Raw genomic sequence first — 13570 nt, 5'->3', positions numbered from 1 at the left:
AAAAATACTGTTCAAAAGCCACTAACACATACAGGCGAAGGATTTACTATAACAAATTCACTGTCGATTCCTTTCAAGAAATACTGAAGAGTGAAACATATGACATGCTAAAGCGAGCACATTCTTTGGGAAACTTGTACTTCAAACCCCAAGCAAGAAAATAGAGGTTTAAAGAGGAACACAAGCAGAAGAAGAGAAACAATCGCAGAATCGGAAGTGTTGATAATTGCACCACAGTTGCCTTCGCCGTGGAGGAAACTGTGACATTTCCACAAGATTTCCTTCTGAAGTTACTTCGTCCAGTTTTGACTAACGCTGAATTCTGTAATAAACATTTCCCGAAAGCGCAACTTTTTTTTTTGGTAATTACTAGAAGACGAAGGAAAGACCTTTCTAATGAAACGTTTTGTTTCCTCTCAATATATGAAGCAACTCAGTATGTGCAATGAGAGGAGCGTTCGATCAGGACGATCAGAAGTTACTTGACTTGATGCTACGCTTGCCCTTTGTTTCCAACACGGTGTGCTAAAGTTTATCATGCTTTACCTTTAATGACTGTTTTTGGAAGTTCAGGTTATGAAAGTGCCCTCCTTGTATCGACGCCTTGGCCACTATTAACAGCAATCATCGAAGGCAACATGTGCTCGACAAGAGCGCTTTCTGATTTAATATCACAAAAATCATCATAACATGTCCCCTTAGAAGCAACGGAGTCTCCAAGGCGGCTCAAGAAAAATTTATGGGGAGGAAATTTCTACGTACCAAATTTATGATCGGGCAATATATTGGCAACGACTCCTGGGAAATGTTTCCTAGCAACCCGCATAGAGAGAATGAGATTCCCGAAACAAGCGTTTCCATTAGCCGATAAGGACTGTCGACCCCGCGGTATTTTATGGGCCCGCAGTCGCATACTGGGACCCCGCTAGTCACATAGTGTAGGCGACCCGCTCCGGGGAATGCCTCCGTAACAATGTCACGTGACCCTAGGGCCAACGATAAACCCTAAATATTTCTTCTGTCCGGCCCCAGATCTTGTAGCTTGGGATTCGAGTCCCAAGCCGGACAAAGAAGTAAAAAACGAAATCCTAAGTCATGATGCAAAACAGATTCATGATCAACTAATATTCTTTAATAGAAAGTTCCACACGCAGGCATATACTATACTTTGCAAAATTAAACTTAGAGTATCAATTCCACAAAACAATATCTTTTTTTTCTCTTTTGATTTTATATTGCTTTTTGTGTCAATAGCTGGAAACCGCGTCTCATATGCGATGTATGTTTTGTGCCGGTTTATCTATGTACAGTAGAAAAAATTACAGGAAGATCCATTGGTGGCTTCTTGGGGAATACGTTAGCATGACCCTTGGAAACGCCACAGAGGTCCTCCTTTGGGAAAAGTTAACGCTGACCCATCACTTTTCTTGTTTGGCTTTCTCTTTTGCTTCCTCTACTTTTTTCTGCTCTTTTTCGGCCTCGTTACGCGGTCAGTGTTAGCGTTTCGCAAAGGGGTACCTGTGTGGCGTTTTCCAAGATTCTTGCTAGCGGATTCCTGAACAATCCACCAATGAATATTGCTGTAATTTTTTCACCTTTTTCTGTACTCTGCCTCTCAGAGTATGTCGACGCCCTTAGATACGGTCATCCATATGACTCGTGGAAAGAACCACATCCATATTGCCCGTGGAGAGAACCTCGTGTATTGTTTTAACTACACACACACATTACGGCCACCGCAACGCTACTGCGAAAACCCAGAGCGAAGAACAACCGGCGACAGCAGAGCGGCAACTGAGCACGCCTGCATTCAGCCGCGGCGCAACACCTCCTAGATAACAAAGCCGTAGTGATGAATGAAGCCTGATTCACACGGTGCGGTTTTGCGTGCGATTTTTCAGTTGTGACGTCGCTTGTCCAGCAGGAAATCGTGGTTGAGGCTGCGGGGCTCAACGCCACGGTTACGAAATTTGAAGCGAAATCGCACCATGTGAATCAGGCTTCAGATGGCGTCATCAGAGAAGGCCGGTGCTGGGCACAGGTTGGACACGACGATTGCGTTAACGCTCGGCTCACATCTGAATCGAAGCCGAGCGCTAACGCAACACTCGATTCCAATCTGCCTCCAACGTTGGCCCCCTCTGACTACGCCATTTCATTCAGTGCTAGGACATTGCTATCTAGGAGGTGTTGCGCGGCTCTTTCTCTCTGGCTCCACGCCAGCTGTGCGCGTGACCTCGCCAGAAACGAATGGGCTCGTTTTGACGAAAACCCGGCGGTGTCTCTCAGTTTGTCAGCGCTGGGGAGAGAGGGAGAGGTTAACGCGTGCTGACGTCAAGGCTTTGGACCAGTGGGAGCGTCACACGCGTCACCCTCTCCCCCTCCTTTTCCTTCTCTTCCCGGCGCTCACAAGCGAAAGTGCCCGGCGGGTTTTTCGTCAAAGCAAGCGTTCTAATGCGGTCGCATGCAAATATTTGCCTCGCCTCGCTGTATCAAAACCAGTTTTGACACCGCTGAGTTGCTTCGCATCGCTTAGAGCTCCCCTTTACCAATCGGCTTTAGGCATATGAGCCTACGATTGAACCTTCGTGCACATGATATGCTGTATTTAGCTAATCGGCATTTAGTTGTTGATTTTCGAACTCATCGCTTTTTCCATTAGAATGCATTATTAACTAAGTACTACTTAGTATTTGTTGCTGTTATTTATAGGCACAAAACGGCGCGATTCTTTTGGCCTCCCAAACTGCGAAGACATTTACTATTCAAATAAAAAAATAAAATCCCTGCTTGAGACTTATTTAATATGATTATTATCTAGAGCCATCCTAATTGCCGCAAATAAAACAGTTTGGGTGTAAGCCCCTAAGACCAACGTTACAATTGTTGCAAACCGTATGCACACATTTTTAAGCATTTTGATAGAGCTCACAGCCTTATGCAGAAGAAAACGAATGCTTCAGTTAAAGGTGCATTTCTCAAAAGTCTGAATTAAGGGCCGTCCGGCCACGAAGGTTCCTCATTCGTTACCACAGTAGTCGTTCGCAGGTTCATAAAAGCAGAAGCTCCTCCCAAAATCTCTCCCCTCATTTTTTTTAGTAGAGCGAATTAGGAAGATGACGCATGTGGAGAGAGGAAAATCGACAATCATGGCTGCCATAGTGGTTTGCAGGAGAGCATTGTTCCGCTTTTCTAAACTTGCAACGCACGGTTTACTCCGTTTCACGTGAAGTCCTGCCTGAGCCCACGCTACGATCCGACCGATTCAACCAAACAACGCTAAAGTAGGTCGTCACGAAGCTCGTCACCTTTGTGCGTTTACTACCGCCGGCTGAACCAATCACGTGCGGGAAAAAAAAGCGCAGGATCTAAAGATTGACTCTGCGTGATTGGTTTAGCCAAATCACGCACAAAGTCGGCGAGCTCGGTGACGAAACATTTTTGGCGCTATGTGACAGGCAGACTTGGTTGCGCTCGGACTTGGGGCAAAACGGAGTAATAATAATGGTAATAATAACCATCATTTCCCTAACAAAAGTAATACCATACAGGTGAAGACATTCGAAAGGAAAAAGTTGTTAAACACAACATGACTGGTCGCGAGTTCCAAAGATACCCCCCCCCCCCCCAGCAGCAAAAAGACATCATAAACACACCGTAGATATTAAGGTATGATTAAATATAGTAATTTAAGTAATAAACGTACCTTTTCTATACCAAACGCATTTACAAAGTTTAAAAATGCAGCTCTCAAATAGAAGGCACTGTGCGAGGAAGATTATACAAGAACGCACCAACGGAATGTATCAATTAACAATTAATCATGAGGCATATGAAAAAGAAAGCAAACAGGCAACAGTAACTGTTCAAATTTACCCGATTCGGTCATTGAGAATCAATTCTCGTTACCTCCTCACTTATACCATGTGAAGTTTCATTCGTTGTTTACTGAGTTAATTATGGATAATCGGGAGAGTGTACGCCATGGCTTGCTGGCCGCCATTTATCTTAAAAAAATGCTACTTCTCGGAGTTCTGTAGCGCGTGTGTTTAATACGAATGTACTTTTACAGCTCTGTAAAAGGCCGGACCGCCAAATCCACTCGCGAGTGAACTGGATTCGATATCGTAAAATCAAAAACGAATGTGGTTTAGCGATTCCTTACAGATCGTAAACCGGGGCGAGAAAAACTGAAAAAGATAGACAGATAGGACGGCGTGGGCCCAACGAATATGAGCTGTGACGTGTCTTTGAACTTACGGCGCCCAAGCTTTTCTTGCTCGCGCCCCAATTTAAGGCTCGTCAAAATGGTAAGTAGGGAGTCCACTGCTTCATAAATCGGTCTGTCAGTACGCAATCGATGAGAACTTGCACAAGAAAACATAAAACGGCTAAACAAAAACAAAAAGATGAGAGGATCTCGTCGTCGACGCGGGAATCTGCAAGTGAATGAGGGCATGCAGCTGTCGCCCCGCACTTTCCCGAATAAGGGGTCCCCTGTCTTTCCATTTTGCTTAAAAAACATTCGAAACTTATTCCTTCTTTTCTAAACATTTTTCTTCAACTGTTCTTTTTTTCTTTTTTTGCTTGCAAGTTTGGTTGAAGTACATTTTTACGCGTGAGAGTTCCGGGTAGAGAGACCACAAAAATTGCTCTCAAACTGATATATATATATACTTATCCTTTCCTATCTATAACAAACAAAAATAGATATCATTCTCTGCGTGCTGTTATCTACGGTGGCGGCCACTATAATTACGTCAATTTTTTTTTTTTACAAATTTCATTATGAGAGGAAATGAGCCTTGTATACTCCTCTAATCCATATATCTGCCGCGTTTATTTTCTTTTAGTTCTCGAGTTGTGCCGATTCCTACCTGAGCGAGGTTCTCTTATTCTTTTAGCAAGCTTTATTTTACCTTTTAGTTGAGTTTTTTTTTATGTCGTAAATTTATGCGCATGTATAATTCTATCAGAGATAGAAGTGTTCCCGAGACACAAGCGCACATGATTCAGAATATGAGTCTCGCTCTCATCAAAATTACCTTCGGCTGTTCGCTTTCCGCGTCACATCTCATACAAACGTAATCGTATCGTGCAGCTTTGCATCTGTGCTTTGGGCACGTAATACATTCACCCACTTTAGATGCGCATATGGAAGTTTAAAATGTATTCCATGTTGTTGTTTTAATTTCCCTGGTGTATCGGCCCACGGACCGAGCAGTCTCTAAAATAAATATATCAAAATTCTCCGTGTCACCCTTCGTCCGGGCAGCGCTGCCTCGCGCTAGAATAAAAACATATTTCGCAAGCGTGGTTTTAGCCCTCGAAGAATGTTTTCATAGTCCGCGCCACTTGATTGCCCAAATGGCGAGACTTTTCAAGTACACTCCAGTCTTTTTTAAACCTCGCGCGAAATAACATTCTCCACGCCTGTCCTTCGTCTCCACGCACATAGATTAAAAAAGAAAGAAAAAGGCCTCTTTCGTTTTACACCAGCCTAAGTCGGGAGAATCTCGTAATCCCCTCCCGTAGAACAAAGCTCATCTTTAAAAAAATACGCTGAAGAAGCTTTCGCGGTAACCCGCGCATCCTTCCGTTCATCACGCGCCGACGATATCCTCCGAGTCTCGGCCTTCGGCATCGCACTTCCACCGGATCCTTGACCTTCGCTCTGCGCTCAAGCGCGCGACAAAGAAGAAATATTTCCGCCTCTTCCCAAAGAACGCTGCATACGCCTACACCTCCTACGCTTTGTCTGGCCGAGAAAACCATTCCTGTTGAATCTTCGCGCATTCCGACACCCGCCGCCAGCCCATCTAATAAAACCTCTATTAAAGACAAACAGGCCCAGCTGTTCAGCGCGGGCTCAGAGAGAGCTTTGCTGGTTGGCCGACGCGGGTGCATCAGCCGCGGCGGCGGCGGGTTTTGCATTAGCTGCATGAATATGAAAGCCGCACCGAAGGCCAAGCCTGGTCCTCCCGTCGCTCCGCTGTCCTTGGCGTTAATAAAGCGCTGCATGCTCGATTCGTCACGTCGAAGGCCGTCGGGATTAGGCCCTTCTATGGAGATGGTCTTCCCTTTTGGCTGTTGCTCTTGTTCCAGACTCCCCGGTGTTTCGGCGGTCTCCGATGCCGGAAGATAGATGCGACGGGGCATCATGTTTCAAATCTGGGCGCGCGGCCGCCGAGCTGCCTAGGCCGAGGCCATATGTCCGTGGAAAATGTCGCCGGCGGTCTGCGGTGGGGATTTTGCTTCGAAGCCGGAAGATTGCAGCAGGCCTGGAATCAATTTTTCTTTTTTTACGTAGTTTGATTAATTGGTGTCATACAGTTGTATTAGGCTTTAGTTTAGAGTTTATTCGAGTAATTCTCAATGACGCTATCTCCGCGAGCGTTTCGATTGTGACGGCGTCCGTTTAATGAAACGGTGCTGCTAAATCTTCGTAGAAATAGCTTTTCGTTCACTTTGTGGAGCAAGGTCAGTAGGGTTTGTTCACAGTGGTATATAAAACGGCGATAACTTTTATTCATTCAATATCTGCTTGATTGTATCCCAAGTCTCCTACTGACCTATTCTTGCATTCTGTAGCCAAATAAGTGTCTTATTATGTATCTAGAAACCATAAAACTTATCTTCATGCCGTATTGTGTACACGACGTGCCAATTACAGCAAGGGCAGTCTTTAGATTTGTACATAACCGAATATTTATGACAAATCAATTTGCAAACGGTCTAAAATAGAACTTCGTACCACGTGTGGTTCAAAAACGAAAGTAAAATCATTTACCTTTTATAGCGTTAATTATTTGGGGAAAAAAAGTGTACGGCGATGGACAAGTGCAATCGGGTCGATGAACATTTTTTTTTATTTATTTAAGTGTGCTAAATGCAATTCTAATCGTGCAGCCTTTATTAAACATCCATGGGTCTTTTTAAGTGCATATTTCTGATTAATGGGATTTTTTTGGTTGAATGATTATTACAAAGTTCTAGAACTCTCTACAAGATACTTGTGAAGCTTTTGCACTGTAAATATCTAGATCATTCACCATCGCATCACTTTTGAAGGGATCGTTACGCACATTCACCTGGTGAACTATCATATCTACCAGTGAACACCCGTAGCATGCCACTAAATGCCTGATGTGAAAACAAATAGGACTCTACTTCAGGTTTTTATCTAATTAGCGATTTTGAAACGCCAGTGACGTCTTTCACTTAGTTGTGCAGGAGTGTATAAGTTGGTACTGATTCATCATAAAGCAAAACTGACAAAAAACAGGGACGTATGACATATGACAAGGGAGCTCTCACTTACACACAAGTTTTCTTTTTCTTTTTCCGGGAGACTATTTGTTTTATCTTGCACGCGGAAAACGTGCCTTGCAAAGTGCATATGTGGTTTAATCGCACAGAATATTGTTCTCAAAAATGAATTTGATATATGAGCGTTTTGTTACAATATTTTCTCAATTCGTCCTCCGTTCATTGTCTGCGCAGGTCCGCCAACTGGTCATAGTGACACGGAGCCATCCCTTTCGTTTCTGACGGACCATGCAGCTCCACGTGGATCGCACCGCGTCCAGTGCCATCCAGCACGCCGCCTTGTTCAACAATCTCACCACTCGATACCACCCAGCACTCTCCAACTCCATCCAACCAGACGATGGCTCGAGCAGCCTGCGCTTTTCACCGTCCGAGGCCAACCAGTCTCCACCGGAAGACGTGGATCAACCTTCTTCATTCAACTATATCAACCTGGAAGTGCACTACATCCTCCTGCTTGCCATCATGGTCTCAAGCGTTGCCGTAAATGGCCTAGTGTTTGTGCTTTTCTACCAAAGACCCTCGGTTCGCATGACGTCCAACAAATTCGTCCTGAACATGGCGATTGTGCATCTACTACAGACGTTCCTCATCCTTCCCTTCGTATTCGTGTCCGCCATGTTTCAAGAGTGGATTTTTGGGGACATCTGGTGTAAAATTCACGGCGCTGTCTCCGTGTGCCTCACCATGGCCAATGTCTTCTCCATTCTCCTTATCGCCGTTGATCGTAACTGCGCTGTCAACAGTCCACTCCACTACTCCATGACGATCACCAAAAAAAGGACCAGCGGTCTCATCTTATCTATGTGGTTTTTCGCTGTCCTCTTATCCATTCCACCCCTGATCGGGGTGTCGGACATCAAGTACCAAGAAACCTGGTCTATGTGTACTGTGACCTGGTACGAGACGGACCTTCTCACCATTGCGTACTCCTGCGTGCTGTGCGTCGTCGGGTTCTTGCTGCCTTTTGTGAGGATTGCGTGGATCTACACGTCTATGTTCAGAGCAGCGCGACGGAACAGTGCCCGCGCCAGACTTCACAACATCAACACCAGCAGCGCGGAAATGAGTCCTCCTCCTTCAGCCGGACCTGACGGTCATCCTTCATTGTACCTTCATCGAAGGATGGCCTGGTCTAAACGCACGTCTTCGCTTAGTCAGGCGTCCTCCTTTTTCGGAGATGAGTGGAAAGCGGTGCGGACTGGACTTCTCGTTGTAATCTCCTTCACGGCTTGTTTCTTGCCTTTCTTCTCGATGATTCTCATCGAACCTCACAAAAAAACACGCAAAACTGCGCTGAAAAAACTTCCCGCTATCGCCATGTTATTTCTTTTCTGTTCTTCTCTCATCAGCCCTTACCTTTACGTGATTAGAAACAAGGCGACCCGCAAACATGTCCGCAAGATGTTTACCTGCCTACGTCGAAAACCAAGTTTTTTCTCCCAGAGAGGTTACCACCACAGTAACCAGAGCCCGCATCAAGAGCGCAAGTGCTCGGCCGAGAACATGATAGTTCCTGGGAGCACCGCTTCAATTCGTTCAGCAGCAAGCGTAGACTTTGAGAGGCCTCTCGTGACTCACTCGCTCTATCAAAATAAGTCGGGAGATTGGAAGATTGTCAGCGTCACAAGCGACCCAAGACGCTCATTGCCCTCTCATAGCTCCAATGTCGGAAGCATCCTCCTGCAGCAGCCGCTACGCGTGGACGATGCTATGCAGCAACCGTACTATCAACATAAATGTGGGCCGGGTCTCCGTGGAGCAGCACTCCGGAACGGATTCTATCGGCGAGCGTCGTTAGATAGTTCAAAAATGTTTACTACTCGTTTTCCTAGTGCCATAGAACGCGATCCCGACATGCATTCTGTTCGGGCCACCAGTGCAGGTGACAGAAGCATGTCATTCCGCGTCCGAGGCCGCTTCGCCAACAGAGAGGAGTCAACAGAGACGTGCAACACGTCCTGCAGCAGCAGCTACGGCCAGGATGAATGGGGTCGCCACTTTCTAGACCAGTCTCAGCGTCGCAACAGCGCTGCCAGACGCGAGTCCCACGGCAGTGCGTCCGCCATGGTCGTCAACGAAACGCATCCGCTGCCAGGGATCGCCCAAGTCCACCACTACAGTGGAATCAACGCCCCAGTGGCTACTACTAACTACTGCTGCCGGCCTGTACTCAAACGCGGCAGGTCGTTCGCCTTTGACGAGCAAGAACTAAGCATTGCCTACCCTCCCCAAAGGATATCGCAGTCCGGTGGGCTACGCAAGTCCTACTTCGCAGGGACAAAAAACTCGCCAAAGCATGGTTCCAGCGAGACGACCACCACAACGCTGGAGTCCTCCACATCCACAGAATCTCAAGACGTGCCGACAATGATGTCCCCGCATGCAACATCGCCACCCTCATCATACCACTACCCTCAGCACTTCCTTCATCACCACCAGACCCACGCGTCCGTACATCCCAGCACCATTACTCCTCTGCACCCTCACACATTTGTGCCACATGAGTGCCAGGAACGAAGGGACTCTGGCTTCGAAGACACTATGCTGGGGAAATGTGATATTTGTTATACAATCGTCGACGAATCGGGTTCCATCAAAGCTGTCAAATTTATAGAACAATGATGAAAGCTCATAAGTAGAAAAGTACTATGAATTATAAAAAATATGCAGGGGGCTAAACGACAACCCTTTTTTTTTACGCAGCACAATATGGGATAAAGTTTTGAGATAGCTTGCAGTTTGACCTGGGTGCACTGCTGCGCAAAACGGTTCAATACTCTGAAATAGTCTGAAGCACAAGACGCATATTTTTATTTTCTACTCCTCGCCATTTTATGAAGTGTCTAGGGAAAACATGGTGATATCATCTTGCCAAATGTAACTCTTTCTACGGTATATAAGAGCAGCTATATTTTTAATGAATAACTAAACGAGGCTCTTGATTCTATAGACGCTGAACAAGAGAAAGCTATTTATAGTGAAGGGTTGCTACGTGATTTTACATGTCTATATTGCGGGCACATGAAACTAATCATTGACGGCTGCAGCGATTCACAAGATATTTCCATCAGGGTGCAAAAGGCCATTAAACGAAGATGATGATGGACAATGAACACCAATCCGTGATGCGTGACAGTCATTCGCGTTGTGCGCAGCATGAACGGTGCCTCAAATTGAATTAACATTGTATGGTGTTTGTGTGTGTTTTTTTTATGACGTGTGTTTCCATTACTTTCTTGTTGAATGTGTTTATGAGGATTTTACTTCTTATATTGCAATTATTTAACACAATAAAGATAAACCACGTTAAAGGTTAGCCTAATTTGGTCACTTCGAACTGTTGCAAATGATCTGATTTTATCACCTCTCAACTTTTAAGACCTGAATTCAAAGCTTTTGTTTATCGTGGAGCAAAGAACAGTCAACTAAAAACTATGTAGCTAAGCGTATAAAGCGTTGTAGCATTTCGCTTGTCTGTAATTTATATAGTGCCTTTTTAATTAAATAATTTAAGCGGAAATATTATTAATAAGCTAGTGCTAAAGTGTATTCCACAAGGTGCTGTTATTATCCGAGTTGACTGATTTATCGCAAAGGTTATGTTCGTGCACATCCAGTTTTCTACAAGCACATCGTCGTTCAAATATTTGTCGTGTGTTGCATTCCAAGGTGTGTACGTGCCCTCCTATGAATTGTTTTTGTAGATGCAGATATTTTTCTGTCTACTAGTTAAGTTTAAATGTTGTTAGGTGTTGTTCGCTGCGTCGTTTCGGAAGTGCTACTTGCTTATATGTTTGAGTCTAACAAAGCCATTGTGGCAGTGAGAGAAGGAGGGGGAAACCTATGTACAGCTTTGTGCACGCCCAAGCACAATGGGATCGTTGGTGTTTCTTGGATATTTTTGCTGATTGAGATGGGTATATATATATCCATAATTAGGCTCCTGGCTACAGTTTACTATCCTAATCTGCATGGTTTGGACACGTTATTCGTTATTTTGATATGGTCGTGCATATTCTATAAAAGGGGCCTATATGTAGGCTTCTTAACAAGATCTTGATATGTAGACACTCTAGGCTAGGCATTTTGTCGCTCCGAAGCAACAACTCATTGTTTAAACGTGAAATGTACGAGATGATATATATATATATATATAGGCCGTGCTGGCAACAAATATGCGAGATATGAAATCAACGCTCTTTTTTGTGCTCCATCGTGTCTCGATCTAAACTAATCGCATTTATAATACTCGCATTTTTGTAAACCATATATCTAGTCCTGCCATATGAATGATACAATTGCCCGAAAATTCACACCGAAGGGGCCAAATTTGCCAGTCACTGCCGAACTGTTATTGAGCTTTAATGTTTTACTTTTGTTACTCTCAAATGAAAGCACTTCTGTGAAGACGATCAAAGAGGTTTCCTTGTTCTCATCAAATTTAAGGAGCAAGTATGAACTCAATATACTTTGCATAGAAAAAGTATATAATTATATTGCATACACCAACCATAAGAAGAGCTACAATATCTAGCCCATCCATTTTTGATAACACCAGCTGACGACACCTCCGAAACGCCTAAATCAAAAGGCAGCACATTATGCAATTGTATTATCTAAAACAAGCTTCATTATTTTTTTTTACTTTTTTAACATAGTACAATTTGAGAAAAAATTTCTTGTTTGAAAAAAACAATGCTCGAAACGGCAAATTGTTAAAAAAAATTTAAGCATTTCAATATGATTGAAACCCACCTGTGAATCGTTTTTCTCAGAGAAATCATATAATTCAACTTGTTAAATGCCTTAATAAGAAGTTAGTTACGTTGGCCTATTTTTGCCTACGTTTGTTATTCTGCTTAACAAAACTGTCGGTGATTTATCAATTTTGTATCTACCTCTCCTAGCTCTCTTCAAACAAGGTCAATGATTCCTGTCCAAGTGTTGATTAATATAGTTTTACCATTTTTATTTAATGCGTTGATAAAAGAGCTTCCTACCAAAAGCGTAAGTTTGTAACAAAGTTGTCTTGATGGCATAGTCATACATTATTGAGAAGTTTGAGACAAAGCTTTCCCAATTATGAACCGAAGTTGCCATGGGATGGAACCATATATGAAACGATGTGACTCAATCATGTTCTTGCGAAGTGAAAGATATATGCTCTATTCAATTCTGAAGAGACAATAAATTATTTGTTTTCAAACTTTTTCCTCTTGTCTTTCTCCATCCCCTTTCTTTCTATCTCTCTCTCTCTTTCTATTTCTCTCTCTCTCTTACTTTCTGTCTGTCTCTCCCGGTCATTTACTTAGTCTCTTTACTTGCTACACCACATTATATTTAATCCGCAATAACTATACTTGTTCAAATCTTAGCAACTGATAACACCCATAAACGTGGAATCCAAAAGCCTAGCTTCAGGATTAAGAATAGTTATCAAAACTTGCATTCTGCTTCACAGATAGCGCCTATATATAGCAAAATTTAACTCCTGGATTGTTCTGGATCAATAATGCCGAATATGATTCATGAAAATAAAAGAACGTCTAAGAGTGTGTCGGCCGGCTGGTTCGTTTTATTTGCTTATCGCGAAAGAAGCCCTCACTTACCATTTTATTGGTGAGCATCACTTATATGGTGCAATACTGCAGTAAACGTAGTGAAGCACACAAAAACGTATTGAAGAGATTTAGTGGCAATCTATGGAGCAATTTTGTGTCCTGAAAAGAAATCGTTTATTATCAATAGAGAATTTTTGGTACTCATTCAGACTACAACCAGAATTATCACATTTTGGAACTTAATCAAGAAACTCGTGGTGCTGTGGTTCCATGTGAGTTCGCCGCTCTTCTGAGAACGAACACACACTTGGGGAGTTAGGCAAACAAGCAGTTGAACTAGGACATATTTGAACAAAAAAAAAGAATAATTTTTTTTACTATTTTTATTTTTTAACTTACGTAACACTCCAGAGAAACTTCCTTGGTACAAGCTTGGAAGTCCTACGGGCCTAACTTGAGTCTAATACGGTTTTGCTCCAAGGCGTAAGTTAGTACCTGAGTACTTTTTTCCTCTAGCTTTTTTTCTGGCTGAACGCATGATTGCCAAAGTGCCAGACGTGAGCCACAGATGCCACGTGTTAATCAAAGAAGCAGGAGTGAAGGCTATTTCTGGCACTTGTTTGGTGATTGAGGCCCAAACATTTCAGATGATAGCCAGACTATCAGCAATGAAACCT

At 43.6% G+C, this 13570-nt stretch overlaps 1 protein-coding gene across 1 annotated transcript in view; it reads left to right on the top strand.

The window, feature by feature from the left end:
• LOC8051564 overlaps window positions 1-12542 on the top strand; it is a 45440-nt gene extending 32898 nt beyond the window's left edge. The window contains exon 2 of the mRNA XM_040213093.3: window positions 7504-12542. Coding sequence (XP_040069027.2) covers window positions 7558-9954 — 2397 coding nt within the window. The 5' untranslated portion in view covers window positions 7504-7557 and the 3' untranslated portion in view covers window positions 9955-12542. The remainder of the gene's footprint in view (window positions 1-7503) is intronic.
• Window positions 12543-13570: the final 1028 nt, after the last annotated feature.

This window comes from Ixodes scapularis, unplaced genomic scaffold (genome assembly GCF_016920785.2).
Source record: "Ixodes scapularis isolate PalLabHiFi unplaced genomic scaffold, ASM1692078v2 PGA_scaffold1__304_contigs__length_218370807, whole genome shotgun sequence".
Classification (NCBI taxonomy): domain Eukaryota; kingdom Metazoa; phylum Arthropoda; class Arachnida; order Ixodida; family Ixodidae; genus Ixodes; species Ixodes scapularis.
Note: the sequence above shows the minus strand (reverse complement) of the source record. Positions and strands in the feature narration are given on the sequence as shown.